A 22,087-nucleotide genomic window follows, 5' to 3' on the forward strand; every position below is an offset into this window, starting at 1 on the left:
AATATTGTATTAGACCTGTCACTTTCTCTAGCCAGCGGAAGGACATTTCTTACGCACCTCATTGAAACCTTCCAAGACCCCACGCCAAAGCTGGGGCAGTTTGAGATTCAAACCACAGTAGTAAATAATGATAATAACGGATTATGACTTTGCATAAAATAAGAATCCACGAGTCGATACTGATGTAGATAAGTAAATGGGGAGAAGGAAAAGCTCGTTCTTAGAGTAGAAGGCCAAGTATAAAATGCAGAAGGGATGATGCCGAAAATCAGCATTTGGCAACCATCCTAATTAGTATCCGGTTTGAGCAAAAATCCTCAATGGCCGCTAAAACTGGAGAGTGAAAGTTTAACCAGGAAAGAGTATTTACATAACCCCAAAGGTAGTTATTAATTACAAACGGGGAAATACAAATTTTACAGTAGAGAAATGGTTCTCAAAGTGTAGTCTGGGCGTTCCTGGAGGTCCCTGTGGAATATTGCAAAGAAGGCGACGTGACTGATGTAACAGGTTGATTGCCAAAGCACATGTGAGAATCTCTAGTCTTACCTTAGGCTTATTTTAAAGAGATTTGCAAAACTGCAAAAACAATTCCACTCCTCTCACTGTATTTCTTTGTTTTGGTAAATACAGTCATTTCTCATAAAAAAAGTTAACACATAAATGGTTTACTATTGTTTCATTTTTGATAATGGCTTTATTGAGATATGATTCTCATACAATGCAGTTCACCCATTTAAAGTGTACAATTCCAGTGGTTTTTAGTATATTCACAAAGATGTGCACACATCACCACGATCAATTTTAGAACATTTACTCCAGAAAGAAACCTGTAGCAATCGCTGTGAAATCCCCCATTCTCGGCCCCGCTCCCCGCCCCTGCACCTCGGTAACTATTCATCTGCTTTCTGTCTGTAGTTTGCCTATTTTGGACATTCATATAAATGGAATCATCCGATATGTGGTGTTTTTTTGTCTGGCTTCTTTCAGTTAGTATAGTGTTTTCAAAGTTCATCCTCGTTGCAGCTTGTGGAAGCGTTTTGCTTTTTTTCATGGGCAGATAATATTGTGCCGCGGACGCAGATTACAATTTGTATATCCATTCATCCGTGTTGGGGGGGTTGTTTCTGTTTTTATCCATGAATCCGTTGATGGCCATTTGGGTAGTTTCCACTTCTGGGCTCCTATGCCTACCGCCGCCATGAGCATTTATGTGCAAGTTTCTGTGTGGACATACGCCTTCAGTTCTTTGGGGTGTCCACCTAGGAATGGAATGGCTGGGTCACGTGGTAACTCTTTGTTTAACCATTTGAGGAACTGCCAGACCGTTTTCCACAGTGGCTGCCCCATTTCACAATCCCACCCGCAGCGGATGAGGATTTCAATTTCTGTCCATCCTCGGCAATGCTTGTTATCGATCTGTCTTTCTGAGCAGAGCCATGCTAGTAGAAATGAAATGGATCTCGTGGTTTTGATTTGCATGTTCCTGATGATGGACGATGTGGAGCCTTTTCTCACATGCTTGGCATTTGCATAGCTTCTTTGGAGAAATGTCTATCAGATCTTCGCCAATTTAAAGTTGGGTTGTCATTTCGTTATTGAGCCTAAGAATTCTTTATATAGTCTAGGTATACAGGTCCCATTCAGATACATGATTTGCAAAAACTTTGTTCTGTTTTGTAGGTTGTCCTCACTTGACTGCCCACAGTTGAGAGATGATGTGCTTTGAAGCATTAAAGGCTCTTTTTTCTTTTAATTTTAGAGAGAGAGAAAGTGGGAGTGGGGCAGAGGGAGAGGGAGAGAATCCCAAGCAGGCTCCACACTGTCAGTGCAGAGCCCGCAATGCAGGGCTCAAACCCGTGCCCCAGAAATCATGACCTGAGCTGAAACCAAGAATCAGATGCCCAACAGACTGAGCCACCCAGCCCCCCCCCCCTTCCCCTGCCCCGGTACCATTTGTGGAAAAAAAGACTATTGTTCCCCCCACTTAATTATTTTGGCACCCTTGGTGAAAATTAGTTGACCGTAAATTTGAGGGTTTATTTCTGGACTCTCAATTTTACTTCACTGGTTTATGGCTCTGTTTACACCAGTACCATATTGTCTTAATTGTTCTTTCGTAGTAAGTCTTGAAACCCGAGACTGTGAGTTCTCCAGCTTTGTTCTTTTTCAGGATGAGTTTGGCGGTTCTGGGTCCCTTGAGTTTTCAGTTGTTATCTTTCCTTCCACTCTTTTGAAAATGAATGTTTTAAATTTTGCATCCGTGAGAAAACACTCCATAGCAATTATTTTCATGTCGCTGCCTTTCCACTTAACTCTGTAGTGCAAACACCGCCTATATTGTAGGCTTATTTTACATATGATTAGCTACACAATTTAGTTATTTTCTTGGTGGACACTGAATTTCTAAATTTCGCTATTATCAATACTGCCGCTGTGTGTGGCTGGTTTCATTCCTAACTTTTGGGAAATCTGGGTGAGGAGCATATAGGGATGCTTTTGCACTCTTGCCGCTTTCCTGTAGGTGTGAAATTATGCCAACATAAAATGACAGAAAAATTCATTCACCCTTTGCCATTCATTCTGGCCCCCCTCTCCCCTCGATCCCTCCCTCCCGCACCCGCCCTTCCCTCGCCCGCCGGCCCCTCCTCCCTCGCCCCTCAATCCCTCCCCCCCGCACCCGCCCCTCCCTCGCTCACCGACTCCTCCTCCCTCGCCCACCAGCCCCTCCTCCCCGCCTCTCCCGCCCCTCCTCCCTCGCCCCTCCGTCACTGCTTCGCCCACTGGTCCCCCCCTTACCTTTCGGTCCAGCCGCCCGACCCAGCCCACAGCCCCTGGACGCTTGTCCTTCTCCGACCACCCTGTGCGGTGGGGTCCCGGATCACAGCGGGGAGCTGCGGGCCGGGGCGCTGCTTTCCGAGACGCTTGGCGAGTGACGCCCGGAGCGGCCCCAGGCCCCTCACCTGGCCCAGGCGCGGGGACGCCCCCGCCTCCACTCCCGCACGGCGTCCCGGGCCCTCGGCTCCCCGCGACCCTCCCCAGCCCCGCGGAGACCCCTCCGTCCGCCCGCTCTCCTTCGCCGGGTCGCAGCCCCCGTCTTCCGGCCGCGCGGCCTCAGCCTTGGCAGAGGGAAGACGCTGCTCCTCTCTAGAAAACCCCACGCGGCGCTGACCCCCGCTCCCCTGCGCCTCCCTCCCGTCGCTCTAAAGCTGCTGCTGGAAGTGGTCCCCTCCCCCACTCCCGGCTCCCGGCAGGTGCAGGTGCAGGTCGCGTGGGACCCGCCGGTCCTCCGCCTCCCCGCCCCTCTCCGCGCGCTCCCCTCCCTGTTCTCCACCCCGGACGTCTCCGGGACCCGAATCCACAGAGACCCGTGCTCGGGTGTCCGGGGGACCCGGCGAGAAGCGGGGGGTACGAACAAGGAGTTGCGTGGGCGGTTCCGGGCGGTGCTTGTAATGGGGAAATGCAACGGGATGGGGGGCGCTGCGGGTGCCTCCAGGGGAACCCTCCCCGCGGGATCGCCGGCGCCCACCCCTGCAGAAGGCGGGTGAGAGCGGGTGCTGTGTCCCCACGCGGGGGGGGGGGGGGGCGCCGGGACCCGAGCCGCCGAGCCGCGAGCGCCCCCTCCCGGCCGCCGGCCGCCTCAGCCCCGGGTGTGGGCGGGCTGGAACCTGCCCTCCGCCCGCGCGAGCGCGCAGAGGCTGCGCTCACAGGGGAGAAGCGGACGGTGTCGCTGCTGCTGTCGCTATTATTATTACCATTTTCTCGGTGACAGCCCCGGTGTCGGTCGGCACGGACGCCTCTGAGCGGGGGCCCAAACAGGCCGTGGGGAGGACGATAGTTGCCGGTCCTCCCCGGGAGCAGCAATCTCCCTTTTAGAGCTTCGTCCCGGGAAAACCCGGGGCTACTTAAGGATTGTCGACAGGCTGGACGCGACTGGGCGGCACCGGCCCGGTGGGATAAAGGACGTCCCGTCGCTGCGGTGGTATGCGGCAGCCGGTAAGCCGGTGTGGGAGAGTTTGCAATATATCAAGAAAAAATGTGAACTGCATCATCCCAATTTTCTGAATACAAAAAATATTAGACATCTCTCTAGATGGTGGAATTACTGAAGATATTCGTAATATTTCCTCATAATCAGTATGTATTTAATCACCATGAATTATATTTTTTTCCCCGCTTGGCGCCCCCCCCCCCCACTTATTTTTTTAAGGAAGTGTATAGTCATATTCTTCACTCTTGATCCTCATAACTAATGCCCACCGGTCCAGAGCGCAGAGACGGAGAGTTGGTATCGGTGTGTGACCTCCGGGGATTTCCCCGTCTAACACTCGAGCGAACGACTCTTTTCACAGCAAAGCAAGGATTCTCCTCCTGGTAGGTGGCGCTGTCCTTCCCAGGTGGGACAGCCTGTCACTGAGCCAGTCTCAGCCTCCTGCCGGCACTCCCCATTTCCCCTGTGTCTCCTCTCCCCCAGGCGGTGGTGGAGAGCGCTGGGACAGTGCATAGTTTGGACACTTCCAGCCCGTTCCCCTCATGATGCCTGTGGGCTTTGTACGACGATGCTGGCCTGCTGGCCGTGTCCCTCTTCTGCATAAATCCTTCCCCTGCCCCCGGCTCCCGATGAGCCTGGAATCCTCCCTGTGGCCTTCGGGTCCCCAGATCCTGAGCCACTGCCCACCATTCCCACCTTGCTGGCCTTCTTGCCCTGCTCCGTCCTGGCCCGCTGGCTCCCTCCATGGGGCTTCCTCAGGCTTCCCTCCCTGAGCAGTGTGGGCTCGCGCCCCTGTCATATCCCCCCCCCCCCCCCGTCATATCCGAGGGGCACCGGGCCTACTCCTGGTCCGGCCTCAGCCCCAGTTTTCACGGACTCATTGTCAGGGAGTTCTGAGTTTCCCGTCAAACTCAGGGAGGCCCAGACTGTGACCCGTTCACCACTAGATCCCAGGGCCGGACATTACGGTCCACAAGAAGTGAAGGGTCAAGAAAGTGGCAGGAGGGAGAAGCAAGGGGAGAAGGTCAGGGGGTGGGAACAGGACGGGGAGAGGGTGAAGCTGGCGTTGCCCATGCTGCTCCTGTGCGAATTTGAAAGGTTTCAAAGTAAATACTCGAAGAAGACCTTGACAGGGCCGGACCGGGTGTGTGGGCTCCCGGCTGGGCTGGGCTGGGCGGTGGCTTCCTGCCCGTGGGACCAACTACCCTGAACACAGATGACCGGCACCCAGCACGACGGGCCACAAGGGGGAGGCGCACTCAGGAGTCCACCAGGCCCCACTCACTGGGGACCCCTTAGCACCTGGCCCCGCCCGCGGCGTCCAAGGCAGCGGCAGGAGGGCTGACGGGGACACACCAGCGCCGGGGGAGTGGACGCCTACCGGCAACCCTGCCCGGTGCACGGCCGGGTCCGTCCTCTCCGTCGTCCGGGCGGGTACAGCGGCGGAGCAGACCAAGCCACACCTTGCCTGCCCCCTCTCCTCACGCCCCCTGCCCGCCCTGCTTCCCAGGTGCTACTCCCCCCCCCCCCCAACGCCTCTGGTGTCCTTGTGACCTCACACACCCAGGGGATGACGCGTAACCTCAGAAAAGAAAAACCGTGGTGAGGAACGGAGATCTATTTAGACACAGAGCCAAGACAAAGGAACTTTAAAAACGACGCTTCCAGAACATGAATGTTACAAACAACCAGCTGTAAAAGGAGGGGAGCGAAATGGAGCTGTGCAAGGGGACTCGCAGAGTAACTCACTTTTCCTCGGAGGGGTCTGCAGGCCCAGGTTACGTTTGGGAAAATGAGGTTTAAAAACATAAGGCCTCTAGACTCAACTCTTTAGAAATGATCTGTGTCCTTTGCCCAATGGCAGTTTTCAAAAAAATGAGGACCACGTGTGGGGAAGCAACGCGAGGCCGAAGCCTTTCCTGTCGGGGGGGCCTCTGGGGAACCCTGACTTCCGCTTGCAAGGGGGTACCCGTGCGTTCCTTCACTTCCTCCTCCGGGGGGGTGCGGCACCCAAGGTGCCAGGGGAGGGGCTGAGGTCCCCGGGAATCTGAGCTCCGAAACACCCAGAAGGAATACAATGGGGCCGTCATACACTTCTGTCGGGGTCCCCCCACCACCACCATCCCGCAGGCCCACCCCTTCCTCAGCAGAACCCTGGGTAGCCATGAACACAGGTCCCCCATGCGGGGTGGAGGAAAGCTGTCAGTCCGTGTGGCTCCCTGGAACTTCTGGGAACAAGTCCTAGAGGGACGGTCAGGAAGGGGCTGGATGGGCTTCCCTGGGGCTCAGAGCAGGGGGTCCCACTGCTCCCTTTCAGGCCAAGAGCAGCAGGAAGGAGAACGCTCAAAGACCCCACCTAGTCATTGGTGGTTCCCCGGGCTGAGGGGCCAGGGGGTCTGGGAGACTGCCCAGGCCAGGCAGCCCCTGGGGAAGGACCAGGTGAGGGCTGGTGGGGTCCCAGTTGGGTCTCAGAGGACCCGAAATCATGGAAGGTTTTAAAACCTGTCCATAATGGGACCTGGCTTATAGCTTCTTTTATTCTTTTTGGGTTTCTTTCTGCTTACAAAAGTAATGTATGCTTGATTTGAAAAAAATTACATGGTGTTTGAGAATGAAAATCAGTTGGCAACTGGGTCCCAGGCAGAGGTCACAGCCAAGTTCACTGACCCAGTAAGGGCGCACCCGCGCTTGTCAGCGTTACAGGACCGTGCCAGGCACGATGGCGTCTGCGGTGGACTCCTCCCCGACCACCTCCGTGCTGGGGGCAGGTTGCCCTGCCAACCTTCCAGCTTCTTTTCCATCTAGAAGAGATAGAGTGAGTCAGGCTGGTGTCACAGGAAAACGGAGGGGACAACCCGGAGCCTGAACCTCTCAGCCCAGCCAGGGGATGTTCTGGAGGTGCCACTGGCTGACTTACAGAAATCATTGCTGATTCCAGAGACATGCTCCCCAAGGCCACCAGCCCAGGGCCACAAAGGCTGTTAGAGTCATTTCCGGGGAACTTCAGGCCAAATCAGGGCTGAGCTCCAGGAACCCACTACTGTCCCCATCGCCCAGCCTGGGATGGGCTAAGAGATGGAGAAGTCTGTGGCCCAGGTGTAGAAAACACAGGGTGGCAGGTTGAGGGGGTTGTTCACTGCCCAAGAGTGCCTGACTAGGGGAGCCTGAGACATAGCCCTTGCTCTGCTCTCCAGCCCTCCATCTGAGGAAGGGTGGCTTTGTTCTAACTGTCACCAAGGGGCCGTGTGAGGTGGGGGCCACATGGTCCCAGAGCCCAGGCAGATCTGAGGAGTGGGCAGGGGTCTCATATGGGTGTAAGGGACCACCCAGCTCAGTGACAGGCTCTGAGCCCATCCTCTGCAGTGACCAGCTGGTGGCCTCAAGATTTAGCTCCCTAAGCCCTGCCTCTTCACAGGTCATGGGGATGGCACTCTCTACCCCCTGGAGAGCAGATAGACATGGGGGGAGTCCTTGGGGCAGGACTGGCTGGTGGAAACACGCAAGGGTGAGCTGGACACGCCACAGAGGGGCCTCCAAGCTCCGGGGGGTGGGGTCCCCTAACTCCTGAGTTCAGCTCCCGTCCAGCAGGCGATGTGAGCTGAGGTGTCCCTCGGGTCCCCTGAAACTCCAGGCCTGTTGCGGGGGATGCACCTGTCACAGGTGCACTCTGGCATCTCTCAGCTCCAGGGGAAGCAGTGGCGTCCCTCCCCTCTGCATTCGGGCCACTCATTCCTAAATTTCCATCAGTGAGTGGGGTTCCCTGCACTGCCCAGCTAACCAGGAGCCTCCTGCCCTTCCCAGGACTGGCTGACAGGCCAAAGACCTGGGCGCGCTCCGGGGCAGGGGTGGCACCTGTTCACAGGCAGCAAGTGGAGGCCAGCCACCGTGGCTCGTTCCCGTCTTCTCCGGACACAGCAGACCACCCTCCAGTTGGCCCCGGCTCATCTCTTCCCCAGCCACTGGGCAACCCTTCCCTTGAGCGTCTCTCAGGATTCCACGCTCAGAGAAGGCACCCACGTTCCAGGGTCACCTGTACTAAGCTGGGTGGGCGGTGGGGGTTCTGCCCGGGGCCTCAAATAGACTCTGGCACAGAAACGTGTGCCCCTAGCCCCCCAGACACAAACACCTAAGAGCAGATATGGACAGAAATAGGCCCAGGACACAGACACACAAGGACGCACACAAATATACACGGAGGGACACACAAATTTACCCTCCCAGGCAAATCCACACATACGCAGAACCTTAGACAAGCACAACGTGCATGGACGTCCACATACATGCAAGATTCACACAGAGACGTGGACAGGACACACACACATGCACAGAAACGTGCACGCTCTCCAGAGCCGGCCACGCCCAGCTGTCCCCCAGGCTCCCAGGTGGTCAGGGGACTTCCGGCCCCGAGGAGGTCTTGCTCACTCTGAGCTCGGGACCAGGGCCTCACCTGTGTCCAGCTTGCTGCGTTTCTGCTCAGGCTCCTGGGGGGGCGCCTCAATGGCCCTCTGAGCCTCAGGATGGATCTTGAGGAGGGCTTTAGCGAGGGTGGCGGGGCCCGGCACCCCCAGGGACATGATGCAGTGGACTCCTTTGCGCTTGGCCCCTGCCACCTTGGCACTGTCCTTAGAGGCTGTCAGCAGGACCAGTTTGGAGAACTTCCTGGGCTTCCTGGGGGCCGCGGGGACAACATCGGTCCCTGGCTCAGAGGACTCGGGGGACGGCTCCTGGCCAGCTTTCACACTCTCACCCTCCTGCTCGCTGGGCTCGGGCAGGGGCATCCTGGGACGATGGTCGGTCCCCCAGGCCACGCTCAGGCCCCAGCAGACGGATTTCTCCTCTTCCTCCTCCTCCCGGATAGGGAACCTGGCAGTCCAGGGGCTCCGTCCTAAGGAAGGAGGCAAAATCCATCAGTGGAGGCACCCCTGGGCCGGGGGCTCAGGAAAATGGATCTGGGGTGGAGGTCGAGGCAGGCGGGGCTGCCTCGGGACCCCCGGGGCTGAAAAGCTGGGGAGGGGCCCGCACGGAGCTGGAGAACCTGGGCCTCTCCCTCTCTTGGGCAGCCTTGGGTCTGTCACCTCGCCTACCCAAACTCCACTTTCCCACCTGAAAAATGTGCCAAATGCAGGGCTCTCGGGGCCTGTCGGGACCCCTGAGGCACAGAGTACCGTGAGCTCGTACGAACAGAGGCCCGTGGGTGCTGAGCAGGCTGTGATGTGGTTTCACGGGTGTCCCCATTTCACTTGGCCCCGTGTTATGAAAGTCGATCATTCTCATTGACCCGATTTACAGATGAGGACACTGAGGCATTCCAGGACGGCCAACACGGCCATGACGTGCAGAGCCGGGAGTCTGGGCGAGGCGGATCCGGAGCCCGTCCCCACACAGGACCTGCTGTGCCTCAGCCAGGGTAACATCCCGGCCTTCCTGAGCACCAAGCATCGGAGGCCAGCACTTGGGACATGGGCTCGGGTCACAGACCCTCTCAGAATGCCCGGTGGCCCTCATCCCGACACCGTGTCCCAGGGAGACGGGGGCCAGGGCTCTCTGGACTCCCAACTGGATCCGTCCCCCATCCCGGGCGGGAGGCCCTGGACCACCCGGCACTCAGGAGATGCCAGGGCCCCAGGAGGGCAGCGACCTTGGGCCTGAGCCGGTGGTGGTGCTGCCTCAGCTGGGGGGGGACAGGGCTGCAGAGGCGTCTGCGGAATCCACAGTCACTGAGGGCTCCCCAGACTCCGGCTGGAGAAGCAGAAAAGACGTATCACAGGGGCCGACGGCAGGGCAGGGCTGGCCTGGAAACAGGGCCCCGGTGCATCGGCTCAGGTGCAGTGGCCGTTTTGTCTGCTGGGGCGACCGCGTGGGCAGATGGCGGGGTCTTTCTCCGTTTACAGTGTTAGCACAGAAGGAAGACCGCATCCTTAGCGGACATCTCACCTCCCCGTCTCAGGACCCAGGCAATGGCAAGGATCACAGACACCTCCCTGCCCCGCCCTGTTTATCCCACCAGGGTTGCAGTTCTGTTTCCTGGGACCCCTCCCAATACATATGACCCGACGGCGCCAGGGCCAGTATTCCAAAGTGTCCCAAGACCCCATCCATGAGAGGAGTCAGAGGTGTGATGCCAAAGAGGGGTTGGGGTGCCTTGCTCCCTACAAGTTCCATCCCGGTCCCTCAGGGCAATCTGCCTGGTAACGGGTCACCTGACCACAGGCACCCCTGGGATCAGTGTCTGCTTCTCCCTCCTGCCCCGGTTCAGCCCTGGGACGCGCCGGCCTCCGCTCCTCCAGTGCAGTCCTGCCCCTGCCCTGCCCGTGCTGTCCCAAAGGGTGACACGGCAGTCCTGGAGGAACGTGGGGACCGGCTTCAGAAAGGACACCACCAACGCCTCCCCTGGGGGGGCAGCTCTGGCAGAGAAAGGTCGCGGGGGAAGCCCCGCCACAGGCGCTCCTGTCCCCACACACTGATTGGTTTCAGGGCGCGTCCCTCTGGAGCCAGCCCACCTCTGTGGTTCGCCGGCTCCCCCTGGTGTGCGGATGAAACCCCACAGGGGTGGACCCCTTCCTCGCAGCATATACAAAAATTAACCCTAAAATACTCTTAAAAAAAAAAAAAAGATAGAAGGGGCACCTGGGTGGCTCAGTACGTTGAGCATCTGACTTCTTGATTTCTTGATTTCTCAGGTCATGATCTCACAGTTCATGGGATTGAGCCCCGCGTCAGGCTCTGTGCTGTCTGCATGAGATTCTCTCTCTCCCTCTCTCTGTCCCTCCCTTGCTCTCTCTCTCTCAAAATAAACAAATAAACTTAAAAAAATAGAACAAACAGATAAAATGGACTTCATCAAAATGTAAAACTTTCGTGCCTTACAGGACGCCATCAAGGAAGTTGGACGACCACCCAGAGAGGGGGAAAGAATTGTTGCAAATCACATCTCTGCTGAAGGAACTGTATCCAGAATTTACAAAGAACTCTTACAACTCAGTAGCAAAAACGCAAATAACCCAATTTAAAGATGGGCAAAGGCTCTGAATAAGCCTTTCTCCAAAGAAGAGAGGCAAATGGCGAGTAAGCCTATGAGATGCTCGGCGTCACTGGTCAGGAGGGAAACACGGAACGAATCCACCACGGGATACTCCTTTCCACCACTAGGATGGAAAAAATAGAAGGCACACACACAAAGCACACCATGACACGTGTGGGTGAGCAGGGGGAGAAACTGGGAGCCCCCTCCACCGCTGGCGGGGACGCCACCAGCAGAGCCAGGTGGGCATTCTGTCACCTCCTCCAAAGATTAAGCACAGAGTTCCCACGTGACCCGGCAAATCCACCGAAGTACGTGCCCGAGGGAAGTGGAGACAAATGTCCACATAAAAACTCGTACTGAACGTTCACAGCAGTGTTATTCATAGTCATCAAGAAGTGGAAACAACTCAAACACCCATCAACAGATGAATGGAGAAATAAAACATGGCATCTGCGTACAATGGATATTATTTGTCAATTTAAAAAACGTGTTACAGGGGCGCCTGGGTGGCTCAGTCGGTTAAGCGTCCGACTTCAGCCAGGTCACGATCTCGCGGTCCGTGAGTTCGAGCCCCGCGTCGGGCTCTGGGCTGATGGCTCGGAGCCTGGAGCCTGCTTCCGATTCTGTGTCTCCCTCTCTCTCTGCCCCTCCCCCGTTCATGCTCTGTCTCTCTCTGTCCCAAAAATAAATAAACATTTAAAAAAATTAAAAAAAAACAACGTGTTACAGGGGCACCTGGGTGGCTCAGTCGGTTAAGCCTCTGACTTCAGCTCAGGTCATGATCTCACGGTCCATGGGTTTGAGCCCCGTGTCAGGCTCTGTGCTGACAGCTACCTGCCCCTACCCCACTTGTGCTCTGTCTCTATCAAAAATGAATTTTTAAAAATGTAAAAATAAAACAAAACAAAACAAAAAGAGTGGGATGCTTAACAGACTGAGCCATCCAGGAGCCCCAAGCATCTGACTCTTGATCTCAGCGCAGGTCTTCTGTTTTTTTGTTTTTGGTTTTTGTTTGTTTGTTTGTTTATTTATTTATTTATTTATTTATTTATTTATTTTTAATTTTTTTTTTAACATTTATTTATTTCTGAGACAGAGAGCATGAACAGGGGAGGGTCAGAGAAAGAGGGAGACACAGAATCTGAAACAGGCTCCAGGCTCTGAGCTGTCAGCACAGAGCCGGACGCGGGGCACGAACCCACGGACCGCGAGATCATGACCTGAGCCGAAGTCGGACGCTTAACCGACTGAGCCACCCAGGCGCCCCAATGTTTATTTATTTTTTAGAGAGACAGGCTGTGAGCAGGGTAGGGGCAGAGAGAGAGGGAAACAGAGAATCTGAAGCAGGTTCCACACTGCCAGCAGAGAGCCCAGTGCGGGGCTCAATGTCACAAACTGTGAGATCATGACCTGAGTCAAAGTCGGTCGCTCAACCGAGGGGCACCTGGGTGGCTCAGTACATTGAGCAAATCTGACTTCTTGATTTCTTGATTTCTCAGGTCATGATCTCACAGTTCATGGGTCGCTCAACTGAGCCACCCAGGTGCCCCCCAGCTCAGGTCTTGATCTCAAGGTCATGAGTTCAAGCCCTGCATTGGGCTCCATGTGGGGAGCCTAAATAAAAAATTTTAAATGAATTTAAATTAAAAAATAAAATAAAATAAAATGACCTAGCGACTGGAAAATCTATAGAGTAGAAAAATCCATCCACGGACACAGATGTGTGGTGGGCTAGGGGTGGGAAGGAGGACAGTGAGAGAATGAGGAGGCATTGTTTGCTGGTGGGGATGGTCTCTGGGGTGATGGAAATGTTCTAAAATGGACTGTGGCCATGGTTAAACAACTTTCTGAATACACTAAAAGCCACTGAATTGTACACTGTGAGCGAGTGAACTGCATTGTATATGAACGATCTCCTAAAAATGTTATATATTAGGAAAAAGGGAAATTAAGTCTACAACCAGTAGTGCCCCAGTTTCACTATACCTAAGAAGCGCCTGGGGTTCTTGTGACAAACCCACAGTCCTGGATCCCAACCCCCACTCAAAGGGGCTGGAGGGGGGCCCGAGAATCTACACTTTTTACCAGTACCCCATTTGTCTTTGACACTTGGAGAGATATGGACGGTGCCATGGGCCTTTCACTTCAGAAGTCTGTAATTTCTAGTTCATAGGTTGAACTGGTGTTCAGTGTCTCCATGAACAGGGGTGGTCGTGTCCTGCCGGCTGGATCAGCCTCTTTTCTGGAGTCATCCTTAACCTTCTAGCAATTTCTTTCCTCGATGTGGAGGGAAGACTAGAGAGGCAGCTATTTTAAGCCTAACATATATTTTTTGAAAGTTAAATTTCACTCCATGAAAGTTCATTGAAGCAACAGAATTGTTAAAAGTGAAGCAGAGGGGCGCCTGGGTGGCGCAGTCGGTTAAGCGTCTGACTTCAGCCAGGTCACGATCTCGCGGTCCGTGAGTTCGAGCCCCGCGTCGGGCTCTGGGCTGATGGCTCAGAGCCTGGAGCCTGTTTCCGATTCTGTGTCTCCCTCTCTCTCTGCCCCTCCCCCGTTCATGCTCTGTCTCTCTCTGTCCCAAAAATAAATAAACGTTGAAAAAAAAAATTAAAAAAAAAAAAGTGAAGCAGAAATGAGTTAAAAAAAGAGCAAAGGACTTAATAGTTCACTCACTTTACACCCTCCCTCGAACTCTGAAATCTGGTGGTTTGATATTGTCATTGACCTCCAGTCACTCGCTCATCCTAACCCGCTGTCATGACATTGGTCTGCACGGAGGAGACCCAGAACCCATGTCAGACTTCTGACCTCCGAACAGTAAGACTGTTACAAAGCTGTGTTGTTTAAAGCCACTAGATCTGGGGGCGCCTGGGTGGCTCAGTCGGTTGGGCGTCCGACTTCGGCTCAGGTCATGATCTCACGGTCCGTGAGTTCGAGCCCCGCGTCGGGCTCTGTGCTGACAGCTCAGAGCCTGGAGCCTGTTTCGGATTCTGTGTCTCCCTCTCTCTCTGCCCCTCCCCCGTTCATGCTCTGTCTCTCTCTGTCTCAAAAATAAATAAACATTAAAAAAAATTAAAAAAAAAGCCACTAGATCTGTTGTAATTTGTTACGACAGCAATAGGTAACTAATACAAGGTCCAATCCCTTGTTCCCGAGGTTCTGAAAGGCACGATACGAACACTGCCCAGCGACTGATGGGGGCTCAACCAGGGCTCAATAGAATTACCTCCACGCGTGTGGGAAAAAAATACCATCAACCTCAGACAAATCCCTTCCCGCTCCGGGCTGCTTTCACCTGTGTGCTGGGAATAGTGGCAAATTTAGCAGAGGTTCTAAAGAGCAGGTAGGCAAGGCTAAGCTGTTTTCAAAAGTCCAGGTGATACTGACCGCTTGCACCCTGGGGCTCATGGGGGACTGCGATTAGGTGCTGGTAGCATGAAGGGCCCACATGGGTGTGCAAGTACACATCCTGACAGGGAGATTTCCAAGGCAGCAGCGATCCAAAAAGACCGAGGGCTGTTACTGTGGATACACAGGGAAGGGCTTCCCCATGGTGGCAATTTCAGGCAATGACGCCTCCTCCCCCTAATCGCCATGGCTCGGAGTCTTACTTTTACTTCTCCTTACACACTGTAATTTGTCGTCAGACCTGTCTCTGCTGCACCCAAATAGCCCCTCCTCCCCTCCCCTCCCATTATTACAACCACCCCATCTCTGAGCCCGCGGGGTGTCTACCCCCCCTCAATATGTCACAACTCCAACAGAGTGGGACAAGGCTGAGGATGGCTGCGGGGAGGGGGGGCAGTACTGGGTGTGGTCAGGGAAAAGCAGACCAACGTGAGGATCCTTGACTTGGGGTGTCAGGGCTCATTCCGGGGTCGGGTGGGTTGCGGGGGAAGGAGGACCAGGAAGAAAGAGGCGAGTCTGGGGTGAAGGACAGGAGGCGGCCTGAGCACCGGGACGCAGAACCAGGGGACCCCCGCTCCCAGCAGCAGCAGCCCTGGGGACCCCCGGGAGGGGCCCGGCCACGCGTGGGACCCGGGACCCTCCCCAGCCCACTGGGGCCCGTCCTCACCGGGCACCGGTCGGGCGGCGGCGGCGGCGGCAGCGGAGACCTCCCTCTCCGACGAAGGAGCCGCGGCAGGTCCTGCAGCCTCCTGCTTGGGGCCCCCGCCTCGGTTCGGACCGTCACCTCAAGCTGGGGTCACGGAGCGAGCATGCGCAGCAGGGCCGGGCGGGGGCAATCCTTGGGCGATTCACTGCTCCGGGTCTTTGCCTCGCGGAGCCGAACTGGAGGCCTGACCAATCGGCGCGGGGGGGGGGCGGGGCTACGACTCGCGAAGGGGACGGGACCAGCCCGGGATTGGGCGACAGCGCCCGGGGGCGGAGCGCCGGCAGTCCTAAGGCCTAGAATCAAGCTCTGGGCGGGGCTCTCCCAGCACCCGAGTGTGGGTTTAACTGAGACCCCAGGACATCCCCCGGGGATTGAAGCCCGCTAGCGGCGGAAGAAACCAGAGCTTTCGTTTAAAGGCCTCGTTCGCGCCTGACACTTGCCTGAGCGACCCGAGGCTGTTCTCTATGCTCACTGAAACCACTGGCTCAGCTCAACCCCGCTTCCTCGACGAGGCAGCATCCTTACCGACGGCCCCTCCTCCCCCGCCCACCGGCCCCTCCTCCCTCTCCCCTTGACCCCTCCCTCCTGCACGGGCCGCTCTCCCTGACCCACGGACCCCTCCTCCCTCGCCCCTCCGTCCCTCCGTCGCCCCCTCCCGCACCCGCCCTTCCCTCGCCCGTCGCCCCCTCCCGCACCCGCCCTTCCCTCGCCCGCCGGCCCCTCCTCCCTCGCCCCTCAATCCCTCCCCCCCGCACCCGCCCCTCCCTCGCTCACCGACTCCTCCTCCCTCGCCCACCAGCCCCTCCTCCCCGCCTCTCCCGCCCCTCCTCCCTCGCCCCTCCGTCACTGCTTCGCCCACTGGTCCCCCCCTTACCTTTCGGTCCAGCCGCCCGACCCAGCCCACAGCCCCTGGACGCTTGTCCTTCTCCGACCACCCTGTGCGGTGGGGTCCCGGATCACAGCGGGGAGCTGCGGGCCGGGGCGCTGCTTTCCGAGACGCTTGGCGAGTGACGCCCGGAGCGGCCCCAGGCCCCTCACCTGGCCCAGGCGCGGGGACGCCCCCGCCTCCACTCCCGCACGGCGTCCCGGGCCCTCGGCTCCCCGCGACCCTCCCCAGCCCCGCGGAGACCCCTCCGTCCGCCCGCTCTCCTTCGCCGGGTCGCAGCCCCCGTCTTCCGGCCGCGCGGCCTCAGCCTTGGCAGAGGGAAGACGCTGCTCCTCTCTAGAAAACCCCACGCGGCGCTGACCCCCGCTCCCCTGCGCCTCCCTCCCGTCGCTCTAAAGCTGCTGCTGGAAGTGGTCCCCTCCCCCACTCCCGGCTCCCGGCAGGTGCAGGTGCAGGTCGCGTGGGACCCGCCGGTCCTCCGCCTCCCCGCCCCTCTCCGCGCGCTCCCCTCCCTGTTCTCCACCCCGGACGTCTCCGGGACCCGAATCCACAGAGACCCGTGCTCGGGTGTCCGGGGGACCCGGCGAGAAGCGGGGGGTACGAACAAGGAGTTGCGTGGGCGGTTCCGGGCGGTGCTTGTAATGGGGAAATGCAACGGGATGGGGGGCGCTGCGGGTGCCTCCAGGGGAACCCTCCCCGCGGGATCGCCGGCGCCCACCCCTGCAGAAGGCGGGTGAGAGCGGGTGCTGTGTCCCCACGCGGGGGAGGCGCCGGGACCGGAGCGGCCGAGCCGCGAGCGCCCCCTCCCGGCCGCCGGCCGCCTCAGCCCCGGGTCACAGAGTCGCGTGCGCGAGGGCGCGGGCCTGTTTCGTTTGGTCTTCATCCTACCCCGGTTTCTCTTTAGGCGTCTGAGTTAGTTGTCGTTGTTTCATCGCACTGTCACTCCTTGGCCTACCCCGAGGTGACACGGGTTTAGCCACAAGGCTTTTTTGAATTATTTATAACAGTGAAACGAATGTGAAGTGACGCAAGTGTTCATCAGGGGATGAGCGGATAGGCCAGTGTCCTCTATGCCCACGATGCAGCATCATTCGGCCCCAGAAGCTGCCAGACACAAAAGGACAAACATTGTATGGTTCCATTCGCAGGAAATGTCCACAATAGGCAAACCCATCCAGACAGAAAGGAGATTAGTGGGTGCCAGGAGGGGTTAGGGGAGGCTTGAAAGGAGATGTGGACTTTTAATGGGTGTGGAGTGTCTTTCTGGTGTGATGCAAATGTTCTGGAATTAAGGAGTGGTGATGGTTGCACGACCTTGTAAATATACTAAAGCGCCCAGAATTGTCCACTCTAAAATGGTGCATTTGGGGGCCCCTGGTGGTTCAGTTGGTTAAGCTTCCGACTTCAGCTCAGGTCATGATCTCGAGGTTGGTGAGTTCCAGCCAGGCGTGGGGCCCTCTGCTGGCAGCATGGCGCCCATTTTGAATCCTCTGTCCCCCCTCTGGCCCCGCCCGTCCCTGCTTGCACGCACTCCCTCTCTACTCTCTCTCTCTCTCTCTCTCTCTCTCTCAAGAATAAACATCCCAAAATTTAAAAATGGTGCATTTTATGGCATGTGATTTAAATGTCAATTTAACATGAAATGAAAGCCTGTGCGTGGTTCAGTCGGTTAAGCATCCAACTGTTGATTTCTGCTGAGGTCATGAGCCCAGGGTCCTGGTGGGATGGAGCCTGCTTAAGATTCTCTCTCTGGGGGCGCCTGGGTGGCGCAGTCGGTTGGGCGTCCGACTTCAGCCAGGTCGCGATCTCGCGGTCCGTGAGTTCAAGCCCCGCGTCGGGCTCTGGGCTGATGGCTCAGAGCCTGGAACCTGTTTCCGATTCTGTGTCTCCCTCTCTCTCTGCCCCTCCCCCGTTCATGCTCTGTCTCTCTCTGTCCCAAAAATAAATAAACGTTGAAAAAAAAAATTAAAAAAAAAAAGATTCTCTCTCTGTCTCTGTCTGTCTCTCTCTCTCTCTCTCCCATGCTCTACCCCTCGCCCCTCCCTCTCTCAAATAAAAAGTAAACTAAAAGAAGAAATGAACAATCAAGAAAGTGGCAGCTTTATTAAAATTACTCCCTCTACAGGCGCCTGGGGGGCTCAGTCGGTTAAGCCTCCAACTTCTGCTCAGGTCATGACCTCACATTTAGTGAGTTCGAGCCCGGCATCTGGTTGTGTGCTGACAGCTCAGAACCTGCAACAGGTTTCTGATTATGTGTCTCCCTCTTCCTCTCTCTCTCCCCTCCCCCGCTCACACTGTCTCTCTCTCTCTCTCTCTCTCTCTCAAAAATAAACAGTAAAAAAAAAAATAAAGTAAAATAAAATTGCTCCCTCAAACATGGTTTGTACTGGGGAGATGGATGGGGAAATGGATGAAATAAAGGAGATTAAGAGGTACAAACTCCCAGTTACAAGCCGTGAAGATGAAAAGTATAACATAGGGAATATTTTAAAAACATTTTTTTAATGTTTATTTTTGAGAGAGACAGAGTGTGAGGGGGCGGGGAAGCAGAGAGTGAAGAGACACAGAATCGGAAGCAGGCTCCAGGCTCTGAGCTGTCAGCACAGAGCCTGATGCAGGGCTCGAACCCACCAACTGTGAGATCATGACCTGAACCAAAGTCAGATGCTTAACCGACTGAGCCATTCAGGTGTCCCTAAATATTTTTTGTTCCTTGACTTTAGACATGCATTTTGTGCATATTTTCATTACCTATTTCACACTAAAATCAGTTTAAACAGGTCACTGGTATATTTTGTATGATCCTCATTGAACTCATTGAACTGAGGGGTACTGGCTCCACTGTATGTACAATTTTCGATCGGATGTTACAAGTGCTGAAAAAGTCACTGTCTTTACATAGGCAGGAAGGTATGTGCACCCCAGCGGCTGTAGAAAATCAAATTACAAATGTGCCTTGAGCTCAGGCACACGTATTCCCACGAGATGGTTCTCATTCCCAAAGTATTCAGTTTCAATCTTGGCTTAAATATAGCTTGGATCCTTTTTTTTTTTTTTTTTTTTTTTTTTTTTTTTTAGCAGTAGCTTGGAATTGAAGCCAAGCTATTGTTGATGTGCAAGGTGGCAGACGAGGCCACACATCATTCAATTTCCTGGTTCATATATATTTTTTTAATGTTGTCCTTTATTTATTTTGAGAGAGAGAGAGAGAGACATAGAGTGAGCGGGAGAGGACAGAGAGAGAGGAAGACACAGAATCCGAAGCAGGCTCCAGGCTCTGAGCTGTCAGCACAGAGCCCGACGCAGGGCTCGAACTCACAAACCATGAGATCATGACCTGAGCTGAAGTCGGATGCTTAAGCGACCGAGCCCCCCAGGCTCCCCTGGGTCATAAGATTTAATACACAGATGACTTAAATTACAACGCTTGAGGAGCACCTGGGTGGCTCAGCGAGCTAAGCATCCGACTTTGGGTTAGGTCGTGATTTCACGGTTCACAGGTTCGAACCCAGCCTTGGGCTCTGTGGTGACCACTCAGATCCTGAAGCCTGCTTCTGATTCTGTGTCTCTCTCTCTCTTTCTGCCCTCTCTCTCTGCCCCCCTCTCTCTGCCCCTCTCTGTCCCTTGCTGCGCACACTCTGTTTTTCTCTCTCAACGACAATAGAAAAAAAAAAGAAATGACAATGCTTGTAAACATTGTCTAGTTGGTTGTCACTGGTTAGCGGAGGCCGAGGAGACAGCACAAATAAATACCTTGGTAACGTGCACTAGATCCTGGACCAGAGAAGGACATCAGTGGGAAATCTGGTGACGTTTTAGTAAGTTTGAGAGCTGGGAGTTTGGAAGTTTAGTTAAAGGGATTATATCAATGTTCATTCCAATGGCTAATTATGTTGACTATGTTAGTCTGTAACATTAGGGAAAACTGGGCCGAGGGCGCGCCTGGGTGATTCGGTCGCTTAAGCGTCTGACTCTTGATTTCGGCTCAGGTCGTGATCTCCTGGTTTGTGAGTTCGAGCCCCGAGGTGGGCTCTGCACCGACAGCGCAGGGCCTTGGGGGTGCCAGAAAGGGAGATGGGGACACAGACACACAGTGGGGCTGTGCGACAATGCAGGCAGAGACTGGCCCTATGCACCCGCCAGCCAACGAGTGCCAGGAGCCTCCAGCGTGTGACAGCGACTCCAGGGGACTAATACCCCCACAATGGATTGTCCATAGTCTGTAAACGTTGGAGGAACAAGGTCCAAGCCACCGGAAGTGAGGAATATAATTGGGGCCAACAGGAGAGAAAGACGGCTTTAACTTTACGGTTTGCTTTGTAAATTTCTCTTCTGTGTGAAACGTTTACCAGATGATGATTTCATCTGTCTGTTAAACTGCTAAGACCTACACACACAAAATTAAGGAGAATTCTTTGGAGCATTTCAGCAGTATTTCAGTGTATGTTTCGGGGGCACTGCTCACGTTCACGATGCTGTTCAGCCCTCACTACGGTCTATTTCCCAAACCTCCCACCCGAACAGAAAACCGTTCCCCATGCCTCCTGCCCACCTGGGCCACGGAATTGCAAGATAATAAATTTATCTTGTGCTACGCCTCTAATTTTGTGGTAATTTGTTATGTAGCAATAGGTAACTACTCCAACCTCCTTCATTCATTGATTTACTCATTCACTGTATTTATGGAGCGCCTGCTTGGGCCGGGCACCGAGGAAAGAAGAGGGAACCAAACAGACACAGATCTCTGCCCTTCTGGAGCCTGTGTTCTGGGACGGAAGGAGACGATGGCATTGTAGCTCGGTGGGGATGGGGTGGGCGGATCAGGTGATGGGGTGGGTGGACCAAGTCATGAGGGGAGACAGGGAAGGCGCCAGGCACTGCTTGGTTTCTGCTGATTTCTTATTTTATGTTAAGGCAGATCTAGTACCTCTTTTCGTTTTCTATTTAATGTTTATTTATTTTGAGAGACAAAGATAGAGAGCAGCAGAGGGTCACAGAGAGAGGGAGAGAGAGATCTCATGTCCCACACAGGTTCCGCATCAGCACCGAGGCTGATGTGGGGCTTGAACCCACAAACTGTGAGATCAGACCTGAGCAGAAAAAAAAAACAGTGGGTTACTTAATGGACTGAGCCACCCAGGTGGCCCTTATTTCATCTTTTTTTTTTTTTGTTAATGTTTAGTTATTTTTGAGAGAGAGAGAAAGAGACAGAGAGCGAGTAGGGGAGGGGCAGACAGATAGAGAATCCCAGGCGGTCTCTGCACTGACAGCACAGTCCCCCAAGCTGGGCTCAATCTCACCAACAGTGAGATCATGACCTGAGTTGAAATCAAGAGTCAGACGCTTAATGGACGGAGCCACCCAGGAGCCCCTCTGGTAACTCATTTCACCTTTCTGCCAGCCCTTGAGGGAGCTGTGTTCTGATTCCTATTGTACAGACAGGCCCAGAGAGGTTAAGTAACTTGCCCGAGGTCACATGGTAAGTCGCGGAACTGGGATTTGAACTAGTGCTCCAGGGGAGCCAGGCGCATGCCCTTTGGTCCCATGGCTGCAGGTGGAGACTCCTGTGTGGCCCTTGGGGTGCCCAGCACCCCCATAGCAGTCATGGCTGATAATTTATTACGGATTCATCTCTGGGGAGTGGTGCAGAGGGGCACTGGGGAAGCAGGCAGCAGGGTCCCTGGGGGGCAGGAGGGTGGGCAGGGGGCGATGAGAGAGAGTGGGCCTGCGCAGGCCAGAGGGAGGTGACCCAGGCCAAAGTCAGCACACGCCCCTCTGCTTCCTCGGGTCCCCAGAGGAGCATCTTCACAAAACAGCAACGGAAAGAGGAAATCTGCCCCCCCCCCAGGCACAGCTGGATGCCCACATCTGTCTCCCCGGACACACCCAGGTCTGCTCTTGCCCCCAGCCTGGCCCCTGCCTCCACCTTCTGTCCCTCCTCCCGCTCCCACCCTGCCCGCAGGGACCCGTGTCCACTCCGCCTCGTATCCCTTTCCTCGGCTGCTCCTGGCCTGACCTGAGGCAGTTTGCATATTTTTGCCCTGGACTTTGAGTGCCGTTCTTCTCTTT

General features: G+C 55.3%; 1 protein-coding gene across 3 annotated transcripts; it reads right to left on the reverse strand.

The window, feature by feature from the left end:
- Nucleotides 1–5,601: 5,601 nt before the first annotated feature.
- On the reverse strand, nt 5,602–15,626 carry FLYWCH2 (FLYWCH family member 2). Of its 3 annotated transcripts, none has more exons than XM_047087755.1 (3): nt 15,094–15,626; nt 8,439–8,876; nt 5,602–6,792 (listed from the first exon to the last, which is right to left on the reverse strand). In XM_047087755.1, the coding sequence occupies exons 2-3, from the start codon at nt 8,767–8,769 to the stop codon at nt 6,689–6,691; spliced, it is 435 nt and encodes a 144-aa protein (XP_046943711.1). In that variant the 5' UTR covers nt 8,770–8,876; nt 15,094–15,626; the 3' UTR covers nt 5,602–6,688. The 3 variants fall into 3 exon arrangements, with proteins under 3 accessions (XP_046943711.1, XP_046943712.1, XP_046943713.1); XM_047087756.1 differs by lacking the exon at nt 15,094–15,626 and adding an exon at nt 9,630–10,332; XM_047087757.1 differs by lacking the exon at nt 15,094–15,626 and adding an exon at nt 9,095–9,623.
- Nucleotides 15,627–22,087: the final 6,461 nt, after the last annotated feature.

Source organism: Lynx rufus, unplaced genomic scaffold (assembly GCF_022079265.1).
Source record: "Lynx rufus isolate CCGP_SWC_20201006 ecotype Redwood Valley unplaced genomic scaffold, mLynRuf1.p SCAF_23, whole genome shotgun sequence".
Lineage (NCBI taxonomy): Eukaryota > Metazoa > Chordata > Mammalia > Carnivora > Felidae > Lynx > Lynx rufus.

Bases quoted from the DNA above. Each gene is read 5' to 3' on its own strand.
- FLYWCH2 (XM_047087755.1), bottom strand. From the start codon at position 8,769: ATGCCCCTGCCCGAGCCCAGCGAGCAGGAGGGTGAGAGTGTGAAAGCT. The intron at 6,793-8,438 runs GTGAGGCCCTGG...TATCTCTTCTAG, and splicing joins ACGCAGCAAGCTGGACACAG to ATGGAAAAGAAGCTGGAAGG.